The following is a 13,554-nucleotide window of genomic DNA, read 5'->3' as shown; positions in this document are numbered from 1 at the left end:
CAATTTTTAATCGAAATTCCGAAGTGTCGGAGAAAAACTTAAGAATTAACAAATGACATATGTCCGTCTATGCTGAGCGCAATTGAAGAGTTTGTCGAGTTTGTGAAAAACTTCCACCGAATACTTGCATAAAATGCAGCTAGACAACAAATCCGGGCATTCAACAACGGACACAATCACACACACACACACACACTCCCGCCTATACACACATCCGCTTAATTATGCCTCCCTCGTCCCAACATATACTTACTCTCCGCATTTGTATGCTTGCCGCAATGTTCCTGATTCGACCGTAGGCATAGTTTCACACGCACTGTCGGCCTATTATCGTCCTCCAATGCCAGTGTATTCATGTCGACATCATCATCATCATCGCCATCACCTTCGCCATGACCGCTAATGTGATTGTGGCCCAGCGAACGTCCACCGCCGCTACGATATGCCGGTATGTGGCGATCAATCACAGTCTCCTTAAATGTCGGCCCATTGCCGGAGAGCTGCAAATTCACAGTGTCGACAACTTCCCATTGCGCCATCGGTGTGTCCATGTTGACCATTGATTCGACTATGGCGACTAACGATAGACAGGTAGCGCCTACATTAATGCCCAAAGTGTGCGTATTCGGATCGTAGGTGACATGTAGTGGCGGTGGGATTTTACTCACTTTTGTTGTGGTCATTATCTCGTTGGAGTAAGGCGAACTGGCTTTCGTGTTGAGTGCATTCACCTTGAAAGCATAGCTCTGATGTTGGTCCAGCGAAGTAACCTTGCATGGATTATCGCGTTGGCAATCGAATTCCAACCATTCGGTGTTGCTTGTGGCAATGGTGGCACAATCGGGTATGAGTTGCTCTTCGCGTGGCATGGGCACACGTCGATAGCTGACGAAAAATTTCGTATTGCTCAGACCACCATCAAAGCCAGGATCCCAGCTGAGCGTTACGTAATTGGAGCCTACATCTACGGCGCGTGTATTTGTCGGTTTCTCAGGCGGTCCTTTCTGTTGCAGACGTATTGGCGCACGTATTGTGTCCAATGAGTTTACCACACGGCAAGTGTACTCGCCATAGTCGGCGTGTGTAAGCGAGTTGATGCGCAGCACCGACGTGTAGATGTCATTGTTGTCCGTGGTGGTGCTGATTTCATAGTGCCCATCAGAGGACATAGTGAGCGGTGAGGGATTATTGCCAAATTGCCATTGGAATTCGGGCTTGGGGTAGGCCTGCACTTTGCACACTACCTCAGCAGTCTCGCGTATATCGAAGGCCACCTTGTTGTATTGATGCAACACGATGGGCTCGTGTTCGATGCGCAACTGCATGCTCGAGTTGGCCGAGTTCACTTCGTTCTCGTAAAGGCACGTGTACAAGCCGCGATCACCCGGCACTAGCTGATTGCCATTCGGGCGCGCTTTGCCGCGAAACTTCAGCATGCTTTGCACGGTCACCATGCCATTGGGGCCCTGATCTGGATTCGTTTTCACCTCGTACAAATTGAGTTCAGGCAAGATTTCAGCGCCGTCCTTGAGCCAACGTATGCTGGGCGCTGGTTTGCCTTTGGCGCTGCAAGTGACCGCATAATCTGTGTCGGCAACACGTCTCGTCATGTGCTGCTGTAGTTTGGCGAGGAATTGAGGTGGCTGATGGATTTCAAGCACAATGGTGGCCGACTTGCCAATGCCCAATTCATTAGCGGCATGACAATGGTATTTGCCCTCATTGCCGAGATGTGCCTTCGGTATTGAATACTGTGGTCCCTGCGCTAGAATCTTCTGTGTGCCGGAAAACTCACCATCCATGTCACGGAACCAACGATACTGAGGTACGGGCCAACCGGGCGGATTAGCCGAGCAAGTAAGTGTTACACCATTACCAACATGCACAATCGGTTTGTTCGGCGTTATGAATGCCTGGCCGGGACGATGACGCACCAACAAAGCCACCGTCGAATTACCAACACGTTCGCTACGTTCTTGTCCATATGATTCCATTATATTCACAGCACGACATATATAATTGCCTGCATGCTCGGCACGCACGGACGACAGCGTAAGCACTTCGCCGGAGTAGCGGAATTCGGGTGAGCCTTCCTTCAGCCATTCGATGGTAATTGGCGCCGGATTTGCGGTCACATTGCAACGGATATTAACCGTCTCGCCTTCCTCTGCCTCACGCGTCTTCGACTCAATAACAACCGTCGGCGGATATAAGATGTCCAGTATGAGTACACTTTCGCCTGATTTGCCGAGTCCATTATCTGCTGAGCAAGTATATTTGCCAGCATCCTGCGTGCTTACGCGGTGTATGGTATGCACGAGGGAGGAACTAATGAAGCGACCATCGCGTGTCCAACGTACATTAGGCACTTTCGGTTTCGCATCGACATTACACTCCAATTTCGCAGTACGATCACGTTCCACACGAAGCGGATTTTCCGGACCAACATCAACGCGGGGAAAATCTGCAATAAGAAAATGAAATAAGAAAATATTAATAAATGTGAATACATTTCGTGTTGATACTAATCAAACTGTTGTATTGTAATTAAATTTAGAAAGTTGAAGGAAAGAAACGCGTAGGCAGTCGTGATGACGAGTTGGCAAGAGACAAATTACAGAGATAGTTGGATTTTTATTTGCAACAGCAAGCATGGATATGGATTACCGGCGGACGTGGATATGCATCATTGATGATTAGGCGAGAAATTTATGAAAGGACACGCAGCGGCAATGAACAGCACTGATTAAGCACGAAATGACTGCGAGAAAACTTAATTAATACGAAGAAAAAAAGTGAAATCTCTGCTAATAAACAGAAGTAAAGCGTAAGAATTGCTAAGCAGTTGGCGTTAATTGGACATTAAAGAAAGCACGAACGGATTAGTGTTGATAAGAAAAATGAAAAGAAAACAAAGGCACTTGACTGCTGGTGGTTAGAGGATAGCTGGCGGGAGCTGGAGGGAGACTATAGGTTGACAGTAAACTAATGAATGCAGGAGAACAAGCAGATATACAGGATCGACGAGTTGAGTCCGAACAAGTTTTAAAATGGCTGGAGATGGAGTTTTTAAATGGCCGAAAACTGCAGGTAAAGCAACATATTTTAAGACTGTTTTTCTGATTGACTGTAACTGAGTGCTTTCGGAAGGCAAGTGAACAGATGAGTCGAGAGCAGGGCAGATGAGCTTGCATACTAGGACCGCTTCGTGTCTGAGAAAGCCCTAAGGAGCTATTTAAGTGATTTACAGGACCACAGTAGCCGAATGATGAAGACCACAGTAGCCGAATGAAGTAGATGCGTAACTACCATTCGGACGAGCGTAGTGTTGAATCTACATACATGAAACACCTACATTATAAAAAAAGTTTTTCTAATAGCAGTCGCCGCTCGACAGACACAATTGGCAAACTTCCGAATGTATTTCAGCCCTAAAAAAACTCTTCACAAAAAATATAAAACACAAATATATTTGCCGTTCGAAGTTGACTTAAAACTGTAGGTTCCTCCTTTTGTGGAACAACATCGAAACGCACATAACAAATAGGAGGAGCAGCTCAGGAGCTTATTTATTTTTATCTACAGAAGCTCGCACTATTGCCATAATTTTTACGTCTCCTATTAAGACGCCTCTGAAGTTCCCTAGTAAAGAGCACCAAAGTTTCCACTTCGGTAATGGTGTTAGGCGCGCTGAGCCGCAAAGATGATGTCCTGCTTCTTGCTTCGAGCAGAGCAACCAGAATACAACCAACGTTCGCACTCTGGAACCAGTTATTAAACCCTGTAAATACCTCGTGACCGCAGGGAGTCAAAACGCGTTTTAATAGGACACCTTAAGTACTCGCAATGCATAAAAGACCAAGTTCGGGTTTGCAGCAAATTTCGGTACGAACGGTCCTTAAATTTGCGGCCACCTTCAAGGTAGAACTGCAATCCTCGTGATTATTAACTGTGGGGCTTAGTTTAAACAAAGATTTACGCAAAACCTTGAAACGCTAGAGACGCTCTTATCATGCAAGTGATGAACAGAACAACCAAAGAGAAGTTGGCTCGTGCATGTATAGGCGCTTCATGTGAAGCAGGCTTCTGTAACTGATAGTGGTAAAGTTCAACCATTTTCAGCCATGAAATGTGTGCGCTTCTATTGAAGTGAGATGTGAGCAACTATAATTATTTTTAAGCTGGTTTTATTTCTACGTTTAATTTTCTGGACTTGCCGACCTTTTTTGCAGTACTACCCATAGTAGGTGCAGAGAGGTACTCGCAGCTGTGTTCGGTTTATACGCCATTACGCTTCGGTGCGTCTGGATTTCAAAGCCCATTGCGGATATGAAATGCCAAACTATGGAAACTGTTTTTATTTTTACTAGAGGTCGTCTCCTCGGCAGGACTTACAAACCTCAGAGTGAATTTCTGGCATGGGAAGTTTCACATACAAATTTTTTGACATTCGAAATCGGCATAAAACTGTATAGAAACTGTTTTTTTTTTTTGTATTTGTTTTACTAGAGGTCGTCCCCTCGGCAGGACATTACAAACCTTTGAGTGAATATTTTATATGAAAAGTTTTGGCATTCGAAGTCAGCATAAAACTGTCAGGCTCATCATTTGCTGGACAAAATGAACACCAATTGGAGGAGAAGCTCCGACAAACACACATCACGGATAGATATATGTAGATAACTGTTATAGCTAGGTTTCATCCTTGAGTAATATTTTGTAGCAGCTTAAATCTCTTTTCATCCACAGCACTTCAATTGCAGCTGATGTGGTTGCTACATAGCGGCCGCCTACTACGCTAAAGCAGTTATTACTCCATATCCTGTGTGAGAAAAGCATATTTCTGTACACTCTACATACCCAGCAAACTACTACTTCCATACAAACAGTTGTGCTCGCGGCAACTGTACAAACGCGCTCACAAAAAGCTGAGCAAGAAAAAGAGCCACAAAAGGCAAGTACGCGCATATGAGTATATATCTACATACCTACATACCCATACATGTACATATATGGCATATGAAACATTACCGCCTATTCGCGCTCTGAACACTCAATAACCACACCAATAGCGGAGCCTATTTGCCGCTGCTACAACGTAGTAATTAAAAAGCCTCAATCGCATGCTGACTGCCCGAAAGCAATTGTCAACAAGATGCTGCCTACTTCTACATACATTGGCTTTGCTACCCACCACGGCGCAGCAGTGCAGTAAGTACTCAACAAGCAAGCAGAGAAATGAGAACACCGCGGCAGTCGGAGTACCGCATACTGAGGTGGAAGGTGGCATTCAAGCCTCGCTACTGCATATTTAGTTCAAACGGTAGTCTACTTTTGGAGTTCGAGAAAGGAGAAATGAATGGAACTGTTGCATTGCGGCCGGTGCTCAGCTGTGCATACGTAGCGTAAACGACTGTGTAGTAGTAGGAGAATGGCGCACATTTCTTAATGACACTAATAAAGTCGCGAAGGCTTGAAAGCCAGCAAGCAAAGTAAGTAGTGAAATAGTAATATGAATTAAAAATAAAACAAAAGTACAACTACAGGGTATTTCAAGTTCGATATTACTTAAATTTGTCAGATTAATTTAATTTTTATAATATTAAATATTTTATTTGCTTGGGTGATATTAAAATTTAATGTTATTTTAGACATTTTAGTATTTTCTTTTGTCAGCTGTCACACTTAGATGGCGTCTCCTTTGGCAGATGTTAAGTACGAAGTCTATAATTTACTAGAATAAGAACGATTTTGCTCGTGAACTGTATAAACGAACTGTTATGAACGAAAAAAAAAATGTATTCAAAATCAAAATAGCGAAACTGTGAAAATTTGCAATTTTTTGGATATCTTCGTTCATTATAATCGTTCACACTAGAATTAGCTGACTCGGTATTAGTATTAAGGAACACCAATAATAAAGAAAATATCAAGAAAAAAGTCGAAAGTATTCAAATTTTTAATTTGTACGCCGTTCAGAGCCTTATCGGCTTGAAATTGAAATTTGAAAAAGTCGAGCCAAGGAGCACCAGGAGATTTGGTAACACATAAAACACTCAGGCTAAAAAACCCATTGTATTTTAAGCTCTGGAAAATGCGTGGATAGATAGTGAAGGAGGAAAGGAAAGAAGTGACGGAAGGAAAGGAAGAATAAAGGGAAGAAATAGAGGTAGTTAGACCTGTAAGAATTTTCCAGATTCTTTGGTAAATCCGAAAATATCCTCCACTTTGAGAGAACGAATTTTGCTCGTTCTCATCACAACGGAACCTAAAATTCGCTAGCAAATGCAGAACACTCATGGGACGTATTGCGCCTGCTAAAAAGTTCTAAGCGTTTTTTTTTTCACTTTATTTCAACAATGAATTTAATATAAACTCCGTTGCAGAATTGGAAAAGCCTCAGATTTTCATAAGTGTGCTTATTTAATTACTTTTTTAATTTCAATATTTTTGTTTTGTGAAGTGTTAAGTAGGAAATCTCTCCTTTACTAGAAGGAGTACGATTTTTCATTTCATCCTCTTATAAAAAGATATTAATTCAAGTTTCAAACTTTTTGTAAATAAAAACAAAACAAATTTTCATCGAAATTCCAAAAAAAAAATATATCAGAATTTTCAGAAAAATGTCGAATAAGCAGTTTTTTAAATAAATAAATAGGGTACACTTCAGTTAAGTGTTTGGCCGAGCTCCTCCTTTTACTTGTGGCGCGCGTCTTGATGTTGCTCCACAAATGAAGGGGCCTACAGTTTGAAGTCGAACGTCAAATGGTTGTTATGAAGAAATATATTTGGAGGTCTTTCATTGCTTGCCGAGGTGCGATCGCTATTAGAAAAAAAAACGTTTTTTATTATTTAATGCTCATACACCTAGATTCGAACCTTCGCACTCCCGAATGCTAGTCGTTCACCAACCCACTCGGCTACGGCGGCCGCAAGTGCCTTAAAAGTTGCTGTGATTTTTCATAATGTTTTCCTGACGTTGTTGCTAATTTTCTACTTATAAAACAAAAGAAGATTCGTGTTCGTATGGAGAAAATACCACGGGGTATAATAGGTCAGTTTAGTACCATCAAGAGAATATTGCAGGTACTTAGAAATGTGATAATCGATTAGCGTCAAGTTTGAACTATACAGCGGATGCGATAGAATCTCCCTTCAAAGCTCTCTGTGCTTCTGACACATCATTAAAGTGGGGACGGACCTGGCGTTGCTTGGTGGAACACAGCAACTTTCCTATTCGCCAATTCTGAGCTTTGCGGTTTGATCCTCTGCTTCAATCGAGTCAGTTGTTGCTGGTGGAGATCCGAGATGGGTGTTTGGTCTCATGACTTCAAGTAAAGGTTTCCTAGAACTCCCGCCAGTTGTGGATGGTGCAGATCCGAAAATATTTTTCGCCTGTTCTTCTCACGCATATGCGACTCGATTTAACGCCTTTGTAGTAGTCCTTAAGTGGCCACCTCAAAGATGTAATTGAATGTGAATAAACCAGAAACTATTTAAGCTTTGAAAGAAAGATAACATTCGACGTGAAATTGCCGAGTTAGGCTCCCAATTATGCCTAAATGACATTAAAAATTTCACAAAGGGGGACTAACGTGCATACCCCCTACCCCCTAATGAGTTCCCATTCAAAATATTTGTCTGCTATGAATAAAAAAAACAGAAACTCGAACTTGACGGACTCTGTACGAGCACTTGAATAACTACAAATAAACTAGCGGCAATTTAGAAGTGAAGCACGGCAAAGAACATAAAAACTCACGAGCGTTAGAAACAAAGCATGAAAGTAGGAGCCAAGTGAACGATTTGCAACAACTTGAGACTGAGGCGCAAACCAACTAAGTGGATTGGCAAGAAAAGAAAGCTCGTTTAAGTTGCTGCTAAAGTAGAGAAAAAAAAAATGCATGATTGTCGCGTTTACCGGCGTTAGTCCCGTGGGCGATAATGCAACCAAGAAAAAGTAGTCGCGCTAGTGCTTGTTTCGCTCTTAGCGTTTTTGAGTGTGTGTGTGTGCACCTCACAACTGATTACTGCGCGTCAACTAGGGCCAGTAGCTTTTGCATGTAATTGTAAAAAGAAAGTTTTTCTCAAATTAATTGCTATGCACAGGATGTTCCGCAGGTGCAATGGCAGCAGCTGCAGTTCAAATGCATTCACAACAGTTTGCAACCAGTTTGAGCGGTAAGTTACGAGGTTGTTAAATTTTTTTTCGGTTTTAGTAGCTTTAATGGCTTCAATGGCTTTTTGTTTAATAGCTTTAGTGGTCGTAAGGAAGTTCTTGTAAAAAATAAACCGCTAACAGCCACTTAAATGGTCTTGTTTTGGCAAATGAGGATAGATTAAAAAAAAAAAAATTTTTTTTATTAATTATTATTAACTCTTATTAACTATTATGACCGAATTGCAATTGTTTATTAAGAAATGGCGCCCCAATGAAGTTTGTAGAAAAATGTAATAATTTATGTGATTAGTTAAACTTTCCAAAATTTGTAAAATATTTTTAACTCTTAATTTTTTTCTCAACCGAACTTTAATACTACAGTTCATTTTTTAATGTCGACAAATAAATTTGTATTTTCGAAAAGTTCTGCTAAGCTCCCTATATTACACTTGTACTGAAAAGCTAGTTGACGCACATTTACAAATTTACAGTTAGCTTCAAAGTGATGTAAAGTTAATTAAAACAACATAAATATTCAGCATTAACAGCCATAAAAAATATTGTAAAAATGAAAAAAATGAAATTTCACTTTAAAGTTAGGTATAGTCTATCGTCCGATTAGCTAGTAAGGCTCACTTTATTTGTTAGATGAAATAGCCAAAAAATATATACTTTTTTTGCGACGCGTTGGCAAAAGGGAAATGGTAAAAGCCACTTCAAAGCGATTAAACTAAACTAAAAAAAATCTTATCAGATAGTTCAAGAAACGAACCTATTTAAAGGCCACTTTAAAGTGAGCACCAAGTATACCGACTCGGCTAGTAAAGCTCACTTTCTTGGTTAAATGAGAAAAAAAATCCTAGCAAACATTTGAGCAAACAAATAGATTTAAAGGCCACTTTGAACAATAGTCTATCGGCTAGGCAAGTAAGGCTCGCTTTATTGATTAAATGAAAAAAAATAAGATCCGTATCTGACAGTTGAGCAAACTAAACGATTTAAAGATCACTTTAAAGTGAGCTATAGTCTATTGGCTCGACTAGTAAAGCTTATTTTATTAGTTAAATTAGAAATACAAAAAATAGCAGGCAGTTGAGTACACAACAAGATTTAAAAGCCACTTTAAAGTGAGCTATAATCTATCGGTTAGCTTACTATTGCTCACTTTATTAGCTAAATAAAAAAAAAAAATTCTTATCAGGCAGTTGAGCAAACGAAATGATTTCAAACCCACTTTAAAGTGACCAATAATTCACCGGCTAGGCTTTATTCATTAAATTTTAAAATTTTGGATCAGAATGTGGAACAAACGAAAATATTTAAAGGCCACTTTAAAGTGAACAATAATTTATCGAGCCGACTAGTAAAGCTCACTTTAAGAGCTAAATGAAAAAAAAATAATAATATTTCAGACAGTTGAAGAAAAATATTCTATTGACTCGACTGGTAAATCCGAAAAAAAATCTGATCTGTTAGTTGAAGAAACAAAAAGATTTAAAGGCCACTTTCAAGTGAGGAATATCCACCAGCTAAGCTTGAAAGTTCACATCTCTTTCTCTTTGGCTGCCACATCATCGAGGACTCGACAACAGAATTCTGCATATTCATTTTACTCGTATTCACACTCGCCCAAACAGTCGTTGCTCAGACGGCTAAGACAGTTTTTGCGTAAACAAACAGCTCTCATAACGCCGGTTACCTAAGCAAATCAGCTGATTCCTTCGCAACCGCTGAGAGCCGATTAGCCGTCTGATGTTGGACACTCCTCTATATTCTATAAATCGTGTTTGTAGACATCGAGATGTAGTATAAAAAATCGCGAGAGGGGATTTCTAGAGAGTCAGTTTTATTTATTGGTGAAAGGCTTTACTTTTCAATTGCTTGATTAGTTCAAAGTAGGCAAGAGCTATTCTTTCTAAAGCCCCTTCCACCCATAGCAATACGTGAAGATTTTCAGCATGCACACAGCATCCAGCGCAAAGCTAAAACCACTGCAAAACAATTTTAAATCAGAAAGTGCGGTTACATCAGTTATGGAAAAACAATGAGTAGCACCAACAGTAACGCCTCATAACCACACGTGCAAACATATGCAAACACGATATGCCTTGCCAAGTCAAACCCGCCACAAAGTACTTGAAGGGATGGCAAGCAACACAGCCCAACAACTCCACACCAACAAAGGCAACAAAGGAAGAGAATGGAGGAAAGCGAATCACAGAAACGAATATGAGGAAACCAAGCAATGCAGCGAAGCTCGTATGTATGAGTGTTAGCAGCAGTAGGGGTTGCCAAGACTAGCAAAAGAATAATAAGAACAGAGCTAGAAAAGCACATTACGACTCTTAAGCAGCGCTAGAACAAACTAAGGTTCCTCCTACGGGTCAATAACATTAGCATCAAGGCAGGCACTTCAGTGAAAGTCGAAGCGCGGGTGTATGAATGTGAGTGCACAGACGGATGTAGAGATACCGCGCACTACTTACAATGCAAACTCCGCTTCCTGCGCGAGGGTAGGCAAGTTACAAAGAATCTTCAATCCGAGCATAAGCCGCACATCGACATATGCATGTATGTATTTGGATGAACACAGCGCTGCAGAAGAGTAGAAGTCCTCTAATACAAAAAGGACGCACAAATGCTTATGCTTGAATGATTAAACAATTATAGTTAGCTTAGATGAATGGTGAAATGATGTTAAACCTATACCGAGCGACGGCAGCAGTGAAGTGACTTCCAACTGACGCAACATGCCGCACATCTTACGCCTCTTAAAGACGTTCATTCATGAGCTGAGGTCAACGAAATGCAGAAGAGGTTAGAGTTTAGTACTCACATCTTAGTATTTGCAGCGGCTTAGTGCAAATACACTCATTTAAGACCATTATTAATTATCAGTTGAGAAGATCTTTATATGCAAGAGCACAGATAGCGTGAAAATAGCGACTTTGAAATGGGTTAGCCGGCTGCCGCTTTACTAACCGCCTTCTAAAACTCCAACTCAACCATTTTTGCCATCATTCGCCGTTAACGGTGGCCAAAAGCGTTGAATTTGATTGCGCCTCGAACATATGCCACATGTGCGATGGACTACACACACACATACACGCACGCACTCACGGATGTGCTCGTACGCACACTGAAGTAAGCGAGCTACAATTAATTTTTCCTGTTTCAGCACAAATGCTGCCACATCAAGTTTGCGCAAAGGCACTGAAGTGTGCGGCTAAGTTCAGTGAAGTTGTTGGCAAACGAAATACATACATACTCACATACACCTATGCTCAAAACAATAGCAGCGCGACATTTTGCAGGGCTCTGACCAGTATTTAGTTTTTTATAATAGGACTATGAATAAGTTCGTGCGGTTTTTTTTCGAAATTTGAAACTTTATTGACGTAAAATGGTTACAAATTTAATATTCAAAATATTGTCCATCGCTTACTACTACTTTTTCCCATCTTTCTGGCAATTCACGGATTCCCTTTGTGAAAAATTCGGTCGGTTTTGCCGCAATCCACGAATCGATCCATTTTTTGACTTCATCGTAATTACGGAAGTGCTGGTCAGCCAGGCCATGTTGCATCGATCGGAAGAGATAGTAATCGGATGGCGCAAGGTCTGGACTATACGGCGGGTGGGGTAGGACATCCCATTTGAGCGTTTCTAAGTATGTTTTGACCACTTGTGCAACATGTGGCCGAGCATTGTCATGTTGCAAAATAACTTTGTCGTGTCTATCGGCGTATTGCGGCCGTTTTTCTCGCAGTGCTCGGCTCAAACGCATCAATTGTCGTCGGTAGACATCCCCCGTAATCGTTTCATTCGGTTTCAGTAGCTCATAATACACAACACCCAGCTGGTCCCACCAGATACACAGCATAACCTTCAGGCCATGAATATTCTGCGCCGACGTCGATGTTGAAGCATGGCCAGGGTATCCATACGTTGCCCGACGTTTTGGATTGTCGTAATGGACCCACTTTTCATCGCCAGTCACAATTCGATGCAAAAAACCCTTTCTTTTGTGCCGTTGAAGCAGTTGTTCGCATGCCATAAAACGGCGTTCAACGTCTCTTGGCTTCAATTCATACGGCACCCAATGGCCTACCTTTCGGATCATTCCCATGGCTTTTAAACGTTTGGAAATGGTTGATTGATCAACTCCCAAAGTTTTTGCAACCTCTTCTTGCGTTTGAGCCGGATCTTGATCGAGCAATTCCTCCAATTCGGTATCCATGAACTTTGGCGGCGCACCCTCGCGTTCTTCGTCTTCCAAGCCAAAATCACCACTTTTAAAGCGTGCAAACCACTTCTGGCACGTTCGCTCAGATAGAGCATGCTCACCATAAACTTCCACCAAGATACGATGACTTTCGGCTGCTTTTTTCTTCATATTAAAATAATGAAGAAGAATTCCCCGCAAAAACACATTATTTGGCACGAAATTCGACATTTTCAAGAGTGGTAAAAATATTGTTGTTTACGCTTCAAATAAAAAACTTATACTGACGTTTGTGCCTTACGACAGTAGCTCTCCAATGAATGTTTGGAAATGTGGATCGATGGAATAATAATCAAGTTACGCCATCTGTTGTAAAACCGCACGAACTTATAAATAGACCTATTAATTTAATTTTTTATAAAAATATAGGTCATATAATAGGACTATGAATAAGTTCGTGCGGTTTTACAACAGATGGCATAACTTGATTATTATTCCATCGATCCACATTTCCAAACATTCATTGGAGAGCTACTGTCGTAAGGCACAAACGTCAGTATAAGTTTTTTATTTGAAGCGTAAACAACAATATTTTTACCACACTTGAAAATGTCGAATTTCGTGCCAAATAATGTGTTTTTGCGGGGAATTCTTCTTCATTATTTTAATATGAAGAAAAAAGCAGCCGAAAGTCATCGTATCTTGGTGGAAGTTTATGGTGAGCATGCTCTATCTGAGCGAACGTGCCAGAAGTGGTTTGCACGCTTTAAAAGTGGTGATTTTGGCTTGGAAGACGAAGAACGCGAGGGTGCGCCGCCAAAGTTCATGGATACCGAATTGGAGGAATTGCTCGATCAAGATCCGGCTCAAACGCAAGAAGAGGTTGCAAAAACTTTGGGAGTTGATCAATCAACCATTTCCAAACGTTTAAAAGCCATGGGAATGATCCGAAAGGTAGGCCATTGGGTGCCGTATGAATTGAAGCCAAGAGACGTTGAACGCCGTTTTATGGCATGCGAACAACTGCTTCAACGGCACAAAAGAAAGGTTTTTTTGCATCGAATTGTGACTGGCGATGAAAAGTGGGTCCATTACGACAATCCAAAACGTCGGGCAACGTATGGATACACTGGCCATGCTTCAACATCGACGTCGGCGCAGAATATTC

At 41.2% G+C, this 13,554-nt stretch overlaps 1 protein-coding gene across 1 annotated transcript in view; it reads right to left on the bottom strand.

Annotated features, from left to right (window-relative positions):
• LOC128865001 (muscle M-line assembly protein unc-89-like) overlaps positions 1 to 13,554 on the bottom strand; it is a 230,189-nt gene that overhangs the window by 101,230 nt on the left and 115,405 nt on the right. Inside the window, exon 4 of the mRNA XM_054104840.1 lies at positions 254 to 2,464. Within this exon, the coding sequence (XP_053960815.1) occupies positions 254 to 2,464 (2,211 nt within the window). The remainder of the gene's footprint in view (positions 1 to 253; positions 2,465 to 13,554) is intronic.

This window comes from Anastrepha ludens, chromosome 5 (genome assembly GCF_028408465.1).
Source record: "Anastrepha ludens isolate Willacy chromosome 5, idAnaLude1.1, whole genome shotgun sequence".
In the NCBI taxonomy this organism is placed as follows: domain Eukaryota; kingdom Metazoa; phylum Arthropoda; class Insecta; order Diptera; family Tephritidae; genus Anastrepha; species Anastrepha ludens.
The sequence above is the reverse complement of the archived record's forward strand: the minus strand, read 5'-3'. Positions and strand labels throughout refer to the sequence as shown.